Raw genomic sequence first — 13,085 nt, forward strand, 5'->3', positions numbered from 1 at the left:
GGGCGTCCCGCGTTTGGCCTCAAACACGTTGGCTGTCTGGCAAACCGCCGGGTCCACCTGCCTGCTCGCTCGCAGGGGCGCGCGCCCCCGCCAGCCCGCCAGCCCGCCAGCCGGGGCTCCGAGCGGGACGCCACCCCCGACGCCGCGGAGCCCGCGAGCCGGCCCGGCCCCGCCCCGCCCCCGCCCCGCCCCCGCCCGGGCAGCTTTACGGCGGAGGTCGCGCCGCGACGTGGGCAGCCGTAAAGCGCCCCCGCCCGCGCCCCGCGCCCCGCGCCCCGCGCCCCGCGCCCCCGCCCCCAGACGGAGCTGCTTCCGCGCGCCGCCGGCCCACACGATGGCCGCTTTCGGGCCGCGGGTCGAGTACCTGGAGCGCTTCCGCTGCCCGCTCGGGGGCCTGGCGGCGGGCAAGCCCCGCGTGCTGTGCCACGGGGCCGAGATCTTCGCGTCCACCGGGAGCGAGCTCGTCTACGTCTACGACCAGGAGGGGCGGCTGCTGACCGTGAGCCCCGGGCGGGGGCCCCCGGGAAGGAGAAGCGGGCGGGGAGGGGTCGGGCCCCTGGAGCCCCGGGGGGCGGGGGGACGGGGGACAGACCACCCCGGTCGGGGGTCGGGGCGAGGAGACTTGAGGGGCGCCCTGGTTCTTTGGGAGGAGCTCGTTTAAGGACTGGGTGCCGTGCTCTGCCTCCCCTCCGTCCTTCACGCGGCTGGCCTGACGCTGTCTTGTCCCCGATGTCCAGGCCGTGTACAGGTTCCCGGGCCCGGTGTGGCACCTGGAGCTCCGGGCCCTCGGCAGGCTGCTCTACGTCCTGTGCGCCCAGAAAGGCATCTACTGCTTGTCGTTGGACCAGGCGAGCAGGTGACGGGGACAGCGGGCAGCAACGCGTGGGGGAGGCTGCCTCGGCCTCCGGGGCACTCCTCATTGGCCCCGGCCACCCCACCCTGCCTCCTCAAACACTGCCCCTGTGCGACCGAGACGCGCAGCGGGGCCTGCATCAGGGTCACAGGGAGCACGCACCAGCCCTCCCCTGGGGGCCCTGGAGGGCTGGTGGGCTCAGGGCCCAGCTCTGAAGTCTGGGGTGTCCCCAGCCCCCAGCATGTGCAGCAGGCTCCTGCCCGAGGAGCATCCTTAGTAAATGGGGCTCAGGCTGCAGAGTGTGCAGCCTGCGGCAGGACCCTGTCCCCGCTGGCGTGGCACACCTTTTAGGCGGGTCTCTGCAGTTAGCCGTCACGGCAAAGCACCCTGGACCCTGAGGCGGTCAAGGGGGCCGATGTTGAGGAGCTGGGCCCCTCCCGATGCTCCAGGGCAGAGGCTAGACACGGCCCACGCTCCCTACTGGCTCAGGACTTAGGAAGGTAGGGGGTGGGATTCACAGGCTAGACTTCGGGGGTCTTACAGTTCTGCACTGAGGAGGGTTTTCCTCCTGAACCCGTTCCTGGAAGCCTGGGTACATCCTGCTGTGTGTGTGTGTCCCGGGGTGACTGGTGCTGATGACAGCAGTCTGCGGGCCGATGAGAGGTCATGTGACAGGCCATCTGCCCCCGGGTGGGCCTTCCCACCCGTAATGGGCACCGAGGTCACTCCCTGGGAAGACCCCAGGCCCAGTGTGCTCAGCGGCGCATCGCTGGGAAGAGAGCTTATGCATGCTCTGACCCACCGCTGCTTGGTTCTTGAAGGTCTGTGAACCGAGGTGATGGGGATGACAGGGACAGCGAGGACAGTGGGGACGGCGAGCCCCCTTGCGCTGTGATCCCCGTGCACCCAGATGCCTGCCTGCTCCCGGATGACACTCTGTGCGCTTTCACTGTGGTCGATGACATGCTTGTCACCCTGGCACAGGGCCCTGCCCGGTGGAAGGTACAGCTGTCTGAGTGCCCCTGTCCAGGGGAGGGCGCCAGACCCAGAGGCCACATTGGCGAGGTGGAGTTGTCCACCTCCAGCCCCGTGGCTGGGGCCCCCGGGGAGCCCGCAGCCCCCCGCATCCTCCCAGTGCTGTGCTGTGCGTCTCCTCCGGGCCGCAGTGCTCTGCAGACCCCTACGCGGGGCTCCAGGGGCTTCTCGCTGGAACAGGCCCTCTTTGGGCTACTCTTTGGAGTTGATGCCTCCCTTCTAGAATCACCAGTGATCCTCTGTGGTCTCCCCGATGGCCAGCTCTGCTGTGTGGTCTTGAAGACCCTGGTCACCTCAAGGTTGTCCCCAGGCGACCCGAAGGCCCTTGTCAAGATCCTCCATCACCTGGAGGAACCCGTCATTCTCATTGGGGCCTTGAAGACAGAGTCGTTGCCCGAGGACGCGGAGGACACACACCCTGACTGCCTAGTGGCACTTGGTCACGGTGGCCGGATCCTGGCCATCAAGGCCAGCTGGGACAAGGCAGGGACTCTGGTGCCAGAGCTGCAGGAGTACCAGCTGCCGGGGCCTGTGCTCTGTGCGGCCTGTGGCGGGGGGGGCCGTGTGTACCATAGCACCCCCTTGGAGCTCTGTGTCGTGGACCTGGCTCGGGGACATGCCCCCGAGGGGGGCCCGGGAGGCCTGCCGTCTCTGCTGTGTCCAGCTGGTTTAGGCATCTGCAGCGTCGTCACCCTCTCTGTGTCCTCCGAGGTGCCCGAAGGTACAAGCTGCCATTCAAACCGGAGGTGCCCCAGCGTGTCGTGGTGGGGGTGGGACTTTCCGTGGGGCTGTCTTCTCAGCTGTGAACCGGCCCATGCTCGTCTCCCTGCTATGTTCCCGTCTTTGGCAAACCTGACGGGCAGGCTTCTCCCCAGCTGCTGTAGGCTGGCACTTGTCTCGGGGTCCGGGGGTGCCTGATGGTGTGTGTCCCATGTGGGTAGGGGCGGGGGCTGCCCCTGGGCGGCGCAGAGCAAGGGCATCTCTCCAAGACAGGTCTTCCGTGGTGGGGAGTCCCGGGAGATTCAGGTGGGTTCCGGCCAAGCCCTGGCGTGTTTCTGAAGGCTAGGGAACGCTTGCCCCGCTTCCCCCGCGGCCTGCCCCCTGGGCTCCTCTGCGCCGGAGCTGCGCGCTGGGTGTGGCTTCCCAGGACGGCACCGGGGAAGGTGGTAGCTGTGTTTGCCCGGGGCTGTGGGGCGAGGACAGAGCCACCCTCCCCCGGCACACGTTCTCCAGGAGATGGCCCACGGGGCGGTACTCATCGCGGAGGAAGCGCTCCGAGGGGACAAGGCCAGTGTCTGTGCCGCAGGGAAGGACGGCCGCGAGTACGGCGGTGCCAGGCTGCAGCCCGGCCTGCGCATGCTCCGTGCCTCGCTCTTCGGCTGCCCCACCTCGGCCTGGGGCTTGGGGCCTCAGTGGCAGTGGGTGTGGGAGACAAGCAGACAGTTGCAGGAGGTGGAGCCCAGGGGAGGGAAGGGGACAGAAGATGCTAGAGAGCCCCCAGGCTTCCGGAAAGGCCTGGTGAGTGTAGAGCTCTTCTCTGCAGACCACAGGGGCCCGTCGAAGGTCCAGCTGCACCTGGCTGATTCAGGGGCCCACATGGGTCCTTGCTTGGCCCCGTTTAGACCCCTTCCCCACATGGCTCTAAGCTGCTCTGTGTGCCAGCATTCTCCCCCAGGAGGGCCCTTCAGAACGTGTGATGAGATGGACGTGGGCAGGGACTCTGCCCGGGCCCTGGTGTGCGTCCGGGGCTCCACAGCTCCGTCTCCGGGACCCGCTCTTTCTCACCTGGGTGCGGACCTGCCGACGACCTCTGCCCTGTGCCTCCAGCAGCTTGCCCCTCCCCGCCCGTTGACCGGGCCCCATGGGTGTGCATCTTCAGGTGGTGCCAGGCTCCTGGCCCTGTCCGCCAGGGGCCGCCTGATGACCTGCAGCCTGGACCTGCGCTCTGAGATGCCGTGCCCCACCAGAGCCGCTATGGCTGATACTGGCCAAAAGATTAAGGAATTGCTTTCTGGAATCGGCACCGTCTCTGAGAGGTGAGCAGCCGCGCTGCCGGTGGCTCGGGCAGAGGCCAGTGCTGCGTCCGCGGGGGTGGCGTCCTGGGTGGTGGCGTCGGCCCAGGCCTCCGACCCCAGGGACAGCCCCAGATGCCACGTTGCATGGCAGCAGGTGAAAGGGACGTGCCCCGTTTCCTAGACCCCACCCACACCTTTCCCTGCCCGTGCTGGCTCCTCGGCCCTCCCCCAGGGCACCCCGCTCCTCAGGGGCCTCTGCCTTCCTGTCTCGGCAAAGGCCCCAGCGGCCTTTTCCTCTGACCCGTTCAGAGAAACGGGGCTCCCCACAGTCCTCACCTGTCCTGTGCGGCACGGAGTGACAGTCTGTAGGCCGTGGCACCCTGTGGTTTAGGGCCATTTCCGAAGTGCCTGTTGTCCTCTGGGCCGTCACGTGTGGCCACGGCGGAGCAAAGGGGCCCACTCAGAACACGGCTGGGAAGGCGCAGCCGCCCCTGGGCCCACGTGGTCCTGACGAGGTTGGCGGCGGCCGGGAGCCCGGTGAGCGAGGCCAGGCCTGCTGAGCGTGGGCTCTGTCGGCTCCATCCTCTGCCCTCCGTGGTCCTGCTGCCTGAGAGCAGGGGTTGGGTCAGACGGCTGGGGGCCCCTTCGGAAGGGCTGTGGCATGGGCGGGACCGGAGCGCTGCTCCCCGAGGCAGCGGCTTGCCCCTCACGGGGTGTGTGTCAAGGAGCGAGGTTCTGGTGTCTTCCCGTCCTGGGAGGAGGGGACGAGGGGCCCACCACCACGCCTCCTTCCCCTCCCTCGGGTGCCACGTTTGCTCCTTCCAGAGTGTCTTCTCTGAAGAAGGCAGTTGACCAGCGGAACAAGGCCCTGACGTGCCTCAACGAAGCGATGAACGTGAGCTGCGTCCTGCTGGCCGGCCGGGAGGGCGCCAGGCCCATCTCGTGCACCACCACCACCGCCTGGAGCCGCCTGCAGCCGCAGGACGTGCTGACGGCCACCTGCCGGCTGGAGAACAACAGTGGCCTCAGTCTGGACCGGGGCTGGGCCTTGTGCGTGCAGGTGCTGACCACCCCCGCCTCGGACCCAGACGCGGCTGGCTCGGCCACCACCTACACCATCCCCGTGGACCGGCTGGGCCCTGGCGATCGGCGGGAGGTGACGCTGCCCCTGGGCCCTGGGGAGGATGGCGCCCTGGACCTGCCCCTGACCGTGTCCTGCGCACTACACTACAGCCTCAGGGAGGTTGTGGGTGGGGCCCTCGCCCCCTCGGAGTCTTTCACGGGCCCCTCTCTGGATGAGTGCCCCTCTGACGTCTTGCCTGAGCAGGACGGCATCTGCCTGCCCCTGAGCGAGCACACTGTGGACATGCTGCAGTGTCTGCGCTTTCCTGGCCTGGCCACACCCCACATGCAGGCCCCCGGGCTGCTCGGCCCGGTGAGCGACTCTGTGGACACCTTCTTGGGATCTCTCGGGCCATGCAGCGAGCCGGCGGGACCTGCTTCCCTGCGGGCCAAGTTCCTGCCCCCGTCGGTGGCCACGATCAAGGTGTCCGCAGAGCTTCTGAGGGCCGCCTTGGGGGACAGTCATGCAGGTTGGTGGTGGTGGCTGGCGTCACTGTGGCCCCAGGGCCTGGGGACACAGGGCTCCTCCCTCTCCCAGGCCCCGCCCGAGCTCACGGCGGCACCCCTGTCCAGCAGGCACGTCCCTGGGCTCTGCCACCCTGCAGTGGCTCCTCGCTGAGAACACGGCCCTGGATGTCGTGCGGGCCCGACGGCTGTGCTCGGTCCAGGGAGTGGCCCCAGATGGCACTGACCTGCACCTCACCATCCGAGAGGCAAGCGGGGGTCCGCCCTCCGGGGAGAGGCTTCTCCGAGCGGCATCCCCAAGCCAGCTGTGTCTCTGGGCTGCTCGAGAGGAATCGGGTCATCGGTCCCCACCTTGCAGAGGTTTCTGACGTGCGCTGTCTGAGGCCCGGCTGTGCTGAACAGCTTTCCCAGGGCTGTGGGGTCCCGATGGGGACCAGCCTGTCCTTCACGTGTGGGCCCCCACCCCGTGCACAGCTGGCACTCGTGGCCCCAGTGTGGGCCGTAGGGGTGGTCCAGGCGTGGGCTGTCCACGGTGGGGTGGGCACAGAGTCACGTGGCCGTAGAGTGAGTGCCGTGGGTCTCGATTCCAAGGGAACAGGGCTCCTCCTGGACACACGTTCCCACGGGCCACTGTTGATTGGCTGGCTGGTGTTTCTGATACAAGTTAACGAGGGGTGGGGAGACCCAGGCCTGGGAGTGGGGGGCCCCAGGGCCTCTTCAGGGCAGGTGGAGCTGCCCTTGGGGTGGGGCAGGGCCGTGCGTGGTCGCTGAGGCTCGTCCTGTGTTGCAGGTGACTGTGACCCACCTGTGCACAGCAGGGCCCATGCAGACCGTGGAGATCCAGGTGGAGAGCTCCTCTCTGTCTAGCTTGTGCAGTGCACACCACGCGGTCATCGGGCGGCTGCAGGTATGTGGGCCTGCTGGGGGGGTGGGCAGTGGGGGGAACATGGGACTGTGGGCGACGGGGCTGCCTGCATGGGGGTCGCAGGACCACGCCTCCTCCTCTGCTCCCACGTGCTGTGCAGGGGAGCTGTGGGCGCCCGGGAGGCGAGTGGGGGAGCTTTGCTGATTGCCCTTCAGTAGCAGACGCTGCCCCCCGGTGTGCTGGCAGCCCCCGCTGGGCCCCCGTAAGCCCCCTGCCGCTAGCTTAGAGGAGGACGGTGCGCGTGTTCCTGCCGCAGTCCGCTCCACGTCCCCGCACTTGCCTGGCCGAGGAACCCCTTGTGCAGAGAGGCCGTGCTCTGGGGCTGCGTGCGCTGGGCGTGGGTCCCGGGCCGAGGGGCCTGCACTCTGAGCCTCCACATCTCTGCCAGGAAAGCAAGAGTGGCGGCACCCTCTCAGCGCTGCTGGGGGCCCCACCAGGCGTAGGAGGCAGCGGCTACGCTGCCGTCTGGGGGCTGTAACTCCTGGGTCTGAGAGGGTCCCCCGTTCCAGGTGAAGGTCTCCCCTGGTGCCCTTGGCCGGGCAGAGCCCAGGCCCCGGGGCTGGCTGGCCCATCTCCTCCCGCTGCTTCCGACTGTGGCCCTGGTGGCCACAGAGGACTCTGCAGTGGCAGCCCTCAGCCTCACCTGGGAACGTGCCAAGGCACATTCCCAGGCCCCACCCAGACCCTGAGAATCGGAGAACCTGCAGGCCAGGCTTTTAGGCTTTGACGAGGACCTGAGCGCCGCTGGTTTAGACCCACCGGTGCCCCCAGGCAGGTGGGCGCCACTCAGGAGCCCGTGGCCACCGCGGCCACCCTGTGTGGCGCTGTGATGGGCCTGAGGCAGCACACGCAGCTCAGGAGTGTAGATCCGAGTTCCTCGAGCCATCAGAGGAGGCCCTGCCCCCAGAGTGCGTCCCGTTCCGTCTGCCCAGAGGGGAGCCTCCTAGACCGAGGTCCCCCTGCTCCCTGTCAGGCTGTCTCCAGACCCTGCCGAGCATGAGCATGGCGGTCAGGAGGTGTGGTTAGTGTGATGTGGGGGAAGGAGCGTGTTGCCTGGACCCCCGGCAGGAGGGGGAGGTCAGTGTCCTGGTGTTGCCATGACAGCCACAGACGGGGCACAAACAGCAAGAATTCAGTGCTGGAGGCCCAGGCCTCTCCCCACGTCACGCAAACGGCTTCTCCCCACGTTTGCATGTAACTGTCCTCTGTGTCCTGATCGCTTGTTATTAGACTTGCCCCCCGCCCCCCCCGAGCAGGAGCTCGTCCGACCTCGCTCATTTGCAGAGACCTCATGTCCGAGTATAGTCCCTGAGCTGCTGGGGGCAGCACTCCCAGGTGAATTTGGCTCCGAACAGGGAGGGCTGCAGATGCTCCCTTGAGGGGCATCCTCACGTGGGCTGCACACGCCAGTCTGTCCTCCGTCAGCTGATGCCCTGTTCCCCGTGATGGGCGTGTACCTGAGAACCAGTTTGTATTGTCCTGGCCGCTCAGAGTTTGGGGGACCCTGCCAGATGTGCAGGGCCTGCCACAGAGGCCAGTGGGGGCCTTGCTGCCTAATCCTGTCTGGGAGCTTGGATCTGAGCCCCCAGGAGCTGCCTGGGCTTCCCCCGGAATGCAGGACAAGAACCAGCCCCACAGCGGGCTGTGCCGAGGGGATGTGCCAGTGGGGCAGGTTGGGTGGCCCCGTGATGGCAGGAGGCACCAGGCCTGGGACGAAGGATGGGAGATGGGGCGGTGGAAGGTGGCTCTGTGGGGACGAGGGAGGAGGTGGGGGGGCAGGAACTTAGGAGAAAGTGACTTCCAAGGCCTCCACTGTCAGCCTGGGGCTGGAGCGGAAGAGACAGAGGGGGTGGTACGGTGCTGGAGCCCTGGGCACCTCTCCAGCCACCTGCCCCTTGTCCGCCCCCGCCCCCAGAGGATGGTTGTGGAGCACGCTGCCCAGAGCTCCAGCCCACCTGACCTCCGTGTGCAGTATCTCCACCAGATCCATATCAACCACGAGGTGAGGCCCCTCCAGCTCCCGTCCCCGGGGCCTCCCGCCAGCCTGGCCAGGGAGGACCATCCCTGGCTGGGATCCTCTGGGAGCACAGGCGTCACCCGGCACAGGGGGGGGCCTGCCCAGTCCTCAGCCCAGAGTCAGGGCAGGGGGCGGGGTGGCTGCAGTTACTTCTGTCTCCCGCCTTGCTCCTCTTGCTAGTCCACCTTCACTAGGCCCCTGCTGTCACCTGGGGAGGGGGGCCTGGCTGCACGTCCCCTGCATTCCTAGGTCAGCTGCCACATCCCAAGTAGGATTTGCGCATCGGGGGTGTCCCAGCAGGGAGGAGGGGGCTCTGAGCCCTTGCCTGCCCCACCGCAGACACTGCTGCAGGAGGTGCGGGCCCTTCGGGACCGGCTGTGCACGGAGGACGAAGCCAGCTCCTGTGGCACTGCCGAGAGGCTCCTGCAGGTGTACGGGCAGCTCCGGAGCCCCAGCCTCCTCCTGCTGTGACGCCTCGTGGGCCCCGCCCCGCCCCCGCCACAAGCCAGGCGCCCCCGTGGCTTTACGGAGACACGCCCAGGGCACCGGAGGCTGCTTCCCGCCGCCTGACCCTGGCTGTGGCTGTGGGGTGGGGGAAGGCAGGTGAGCCGGGCCACTGAACGGGACATGGGGCCCGCGGCTGCTCCAGGGCGTGTGTAAAGCGTGTCGATCACAGGCGCCCGGGGCACCGGGCTCTGCCCTTGCGGCCCCGTCCGCCCTGGCCCGAGCGGCCCACAGCGTTCCCCTGCCTTGGACAGCCGCCCACGGCTCCCGCGGCACCTGGTCGAGCTGGGCGGTCCGGCCCGGGGCACGGGGGCTGGGTCAGCGGCCTCCCCTCCCCGCAGAAGTCGGGCCGCGGACAAGGTTTCTGGGGTCGGGACCTGCGGGTTTGCGTCTCTGACTGTTGCTGTTCCCACCGCCCCGCTGCCCGCCCACCCACGCCCGCCACGCGCAGACCCCTTCGTCCCCCTCGGGGCCCCTCAGCCCTGCGTCTGTGCTCTGCTGAGGCCACCAGCTGGGACGCCGCTCCCTGTGGCTCCCACCCTCACCCGGTAGGTGCTCCCAGCCGGGGCTGCGCCCGGCGCCCAGCACTGTGCGTTGCTTCCAGGGCCCCTCACGGTGGGCTGCAGCCCCCCAGCTGCCTCCCTCCGGCGCTGACGCCCGTTCGGACTTGACATGGTGCCGTTGTGCGCGTGCGGGAGGCGTGAGGCTCCTCTGCCGCAGAACAAGTGTGCTCTCGGGCCGAGCTGCCTCGGCTTCTGGGTGTGTGTGTGTTTGGGGCGGCAGCTCTGAGCTGCATTTCTGGGCCCCCCCAGGGGTATGCTCGGATGAACCTTGCCTTGGTCTTTCCGTGGTCGTGGGGGCCGGTAGGGGGTCTCCCAGCACTGGGGCGAAGTGCCCACCTGGCCTGCGGGGCACGCGAGTCCCTCGTCCCCAAGGAGGGAGAGGGGCCAGTGGGGAGTCCGGGTCCGAGTCGGCAGAGTGGGCGGCCGCCACACAGCCTGCACGCTGGAGGTTGGGCGGTGGTGGGCACAGATGCGGGGGGTGGGCCGAGCAGCGCTGGAAGCACGTCCCCAGCCCCCGGGCTTCACTGCGCTGCCCCTGGGCCCCACCGTCCCGCTCCCCACACAGGCAGCCTCGCTCCTGCCCACAGGATAACCCTGGAGAGGTGTGAGCACGCGTCCTCCCGGGGGCGGAGACACAGCAGTGGGGAGGGGCGCTCCCCCTGCCTGCCGGCGGGAGGCCGCTGGTGGGGCGGGGTGGGGGCAGGGCAGTCACTGGGGGCCCGCCACCTAGTCTCCAGAAAAGGAGACCCACGACCCGGACACCTAACCAGCTGAGAGGAGATAAAGTGGAATCTTGTGAAACCTTCGTGAATGAGGGGAGACGGGTGGGGGGTAAGGACAAATGGGACACAGGCCGGAGCTTCCCTGGGAGCCTCACGCTGGGGTGCCTGGTCACCCCATCGGGGACGGGACGCCACACTGAGCACCAGGGGTCCCTCAGCCAGCCTCTGCTGCGCGTGGCTCACCATCCCTTACACAGCTCTGGCCCGCCAGAGGATGGCCTCTGCGCAGTCCCAGCCTCTCTCCTCCCAGGCGCAGGGGCATCCCTACTGCCACCCCAGCTGGCCCCTCTGGGGACCCCTGGGGCACGCCTCCCTGCCTCCCCTCCCCCGCTCAGCAAGGGTCTGAGGCCAAGTGCACCCTGTGGCAGAGGTCAGCAGAGGGGAGTCCTCACACTGATGACTGGCGGCAAGCCCTGGGCGGGTGAGCCCCCAACCCTCCTGCCCTGGGCGCCACTAGGGGGCAGCACGGGCTGTGGCTCAGGCAGCCACCTGTCCCCTCTGCAGCCTCTGGGCTCTCGTGTCTGGTCCTCGAAGGGTTAACTAAGCCCCCCTTGACCAGGGGGCCCACTTGGGTCCAGCTCCTCTGTCTTTAAGGCGGGGGTGGGGGGTGGGTAGTGAGGTCAGGAGCAGGCGTGGCTGAGGAGGGTGCTGGGGAGAGGCTGGGGGGAGGGGGGGGCCCCTTCCTCCCCACTCTGATTGGGCACATCCGCTCTGCACTCCCTTCCTCGCACGCTCTTCCCAAAGCGCCCCAGTCCCGACTGGACCACACTGGCTGGACTCACTGGAGGGGGTTTTCAGGCCCCAGGCACGGGGAGGGACTTGGGCTTAGGGACCGGGCATCTGGTCTCACCCTCCCTTCAGGCCCTAGGCCACATGGCCGTGTCCTGACCCCTCCCCCAGCCCCCAGGTTCCACGTCTCCCACTCGGCTCTCCGATGGCCTGGGTCACCCAGCCCAGCCAAGAGGCACTGGCCTGGGTGGGGGTCCGTGGGGGCTGGGAGTGCCTGGACGCCAGCTGGTGGACCACAGACCTTATCTTGGCATCCAGCCTGCTTGGGGCAAGGTGGGTGGGGGCTCTCCGGGGTCTGCGGCTGGGGGGTGAGAGCCACGCGTGGGGTGGGAGTGGGAGACCTGGAGCCCCCTGTCTGGGCTGAGAGGGGCCTTCTCCCCGGGGTTGGCCACTCACACCGTGTTTGGGAGGGGTGGGGTCGCTTTCGCCTCAGGTGCGCGGGGGATTCCCCAAGACCCTGCCCCTGGGGAGGAGAGCCATGGGGGGTACCTCGCCCCCACCCCAGTTCCGCTCGGTCTCCGGGAGCAGCTGTGTGGCGCCCGCACAGGGCGGGGGCGGGGCCCAGGGGGTGCCGGGGTGCCCCTGCCCAGGAAGGGACGGGGTGGGGCGGGGGTGTCCCGCCCGCTGGACCCGCCTCCCGGCCACGCTCGCCTGCGCTGGGGGATGGGGAGGTGGAGGCCCACGGCCGGGACCCCCGGGGCAGAGGCGCTGGCCCTCCCCGCGCGAGCGGCGCCACGGAGCCCGCCAGCCGCTGCGTCACAGACTCGGTTTAATGGGGGGACGGGCGCGCCACCCGCTCAGTACTCCCAGAGCGCGACCCCGGCCGGCGCGTCCGCGTCCGCGCGCAGCAGCCCGGAGGCGCCTCCGCGCAGGTACTTGCCGCTCCCCGCGCGGATGGCCAGGCGGCCGCGCTCGCGGAACTCGAAGAGGAAGTCCTCGGCGCGCTCGCCGTCGCTGCGCACGCTGCCGTGGCTGCCGGTGTTCCAGAACCCGCCGCCGCGGCCTGGGGGCGGGCCGGGGTCGGCGGGGGTCCGCCCGGCCGCCCAGGCCCCCCGCCCCGCGCCCCCGCCCCGCAGAAGCCCCTGCCCTGCGCCCCGCACTCCCGTCCGCACCTCGGATTTGGTAGGCGCCGTCGCTGAAGCTCAGATGGAAGACCTCGTAGACGGAGCGGTTGGTGTCCAGCTGGTTGGAGCCCCGGCGGTGGCAGATGAAGCCGTCCAGGCCCCGCAGCACGAGGATGGGCCGGTTGATGAGCTTGAGCGTGAACTCCTCGTCCTCACCTGGCGGGGCGTAGGGGCTGAGGGGCCGCTGCCTGCCCACTGCCTTCTGGCGCCTTCCGGGGATGGGTGGGGCCCGGGGGCAGAGGGGGCCCATATCTGCCCTTGCCGTGGCCTCCTGTGACCTTGGCAAGAGGCCTGCCGCCACCAAGCCCCAGGTTCCCCAAATACACAGTGGAGACAAGCAAGTTCTGGGCTGTGACTGCTCCTTGACGTCCACAGTGATTATCTGGACCAGCAAGTGTGGCTCATGCCAAGGGCCAGCTGGGCAGTTGTACAGGGAGGAGGGGCTGATTCTTAGGTGACAGGGGTCTGTGGGCAGAGGGCCCGGCCCCAGTTCCCTGGAACTGGTGAGGGGTGCTCACCCACAAAGTCGCTGGTGGCCGCCAGCTGTCCATTCTTCTTCATGCACACATAGCGCCCGTTACTGGCCTTGAGGGCCACCCGCCGGCCACGCCACTCCACCTCAAACATGGTGTTGGCAGAACTGGGAAGGTCAGGGTAAAGTCCCCTCAGAGCAGCAAGACGTGGGGAGCTCAGGGTCAGGCTTTCTCATCCCCCTCAGGCCCAGCACCAACCCCCAGGGGGAGAAGGGTACCTGCCTTCCACTGACACACCCACCACCATCAAGAGCCGCCCCTCACCCCAGTGGGCATTCTTTCTTGGCTGGGCTGCTACAGTGGTCCTCATGGTGGAGGTGCTGGTGCAGATGGAGGTGATGAGGGGGTGGCGGTGGTA

At 68.7% G+C, this 13,085-nt stretch overlaps 2 protein-coding genes across 6 annotated transcripts in view; one reads left to right on the top strand and one right to left on the bottom strand.

Annotated features, from left to right (window-relative positions):
* The first annotated feature begins 273 nt into the window (after positions 1 to 273).
* FAAP100 (FA core complex associated protein 100) lies at positions 274 to 12,624 on the top strand. 5 transcript variants are annotated; one of them, XR_004683011.1, is made up of 10 exons: positions 274 to 499; positions 738 to 856; positions 1,675 to 2,609; positions 3,768 to 3,924; positions 4,729 to 5,495; positions 5,599 to 5,738; positions 6,281 to 6,397; positions 8,331 to 8,417; positions 8,772 to 9,035; positions 12,197 to 12,624. XR_004683011.1 is itself a non-coding variant. In XM_035025792.1 (9 exons), exons 1-9 carry the CDS (start codon positions 335 to 337, stop codon positions 8,901 to 8,903), a joined length of 2,619 nt encoding a protein of 872 aa, XP_034881683.1. In that variant the 5' UTR covers positions 274 to 334; the 3' UTR covers positions 8,904 to 9,675. The 5 variants fall into 5 exon arrangements, 2 of the variants coding, with proteins under 2 accessions (XP_034881683.1, XP_034881684.1); XR_004683012.1 differs by lacking the exon at positions 12,197 to 12,624 and adding an exon at positions 9,278 to 9,675; XM_035025792.1 differs by lacking the exon at positions 12,197 to 12,624 and having other exon boundaries at positions 8,772 to 9,675.
* The window catches only part of FSCN2 (fascin actin-bundling protein 2, retinal), a 5,552-nt gene continuing 4,297 nt past the window's right edge, over positions 11,831 to 13,085 (bottom strand). Inside the window, exons 3-5 of the mRNA XM_035025795.1 lie at positions 12,696 to 12,834; positions 12,183 to 12,396; positions 11,831 to 12,073 (exon numbers count right to left, since the gene is read on the bottom strand). Coding sequence (XP_034881686.1) covers positions 11,868 to 12,073; positions 12,183 to 12,396; positions 12,696 to 12,834 — 559 coding nt within the window. The 3' untranslated portion in view covers positions 11,831 to 11,867. The remainder of the gene's footprint in view (positions 12,074 to 12,182; positions 12,397 to 12,695; positions 12,835 to 13,085) is intronic.

Source organism: Mirounga leonina, unplaced genomic scaffold, assembly GCF_011800145.1.
Source record: "Mirounga leonina isolate KUSES-001 unplaced genomic scaffold, KU_Mleo_1.0 Mir_197, whole genome shotgun sequence".
NCBI lineage: Eukaryota > Metazoa > Chordata > Mammalia > Carnivora > Phocidae > Mirounga > Mirounga leonina.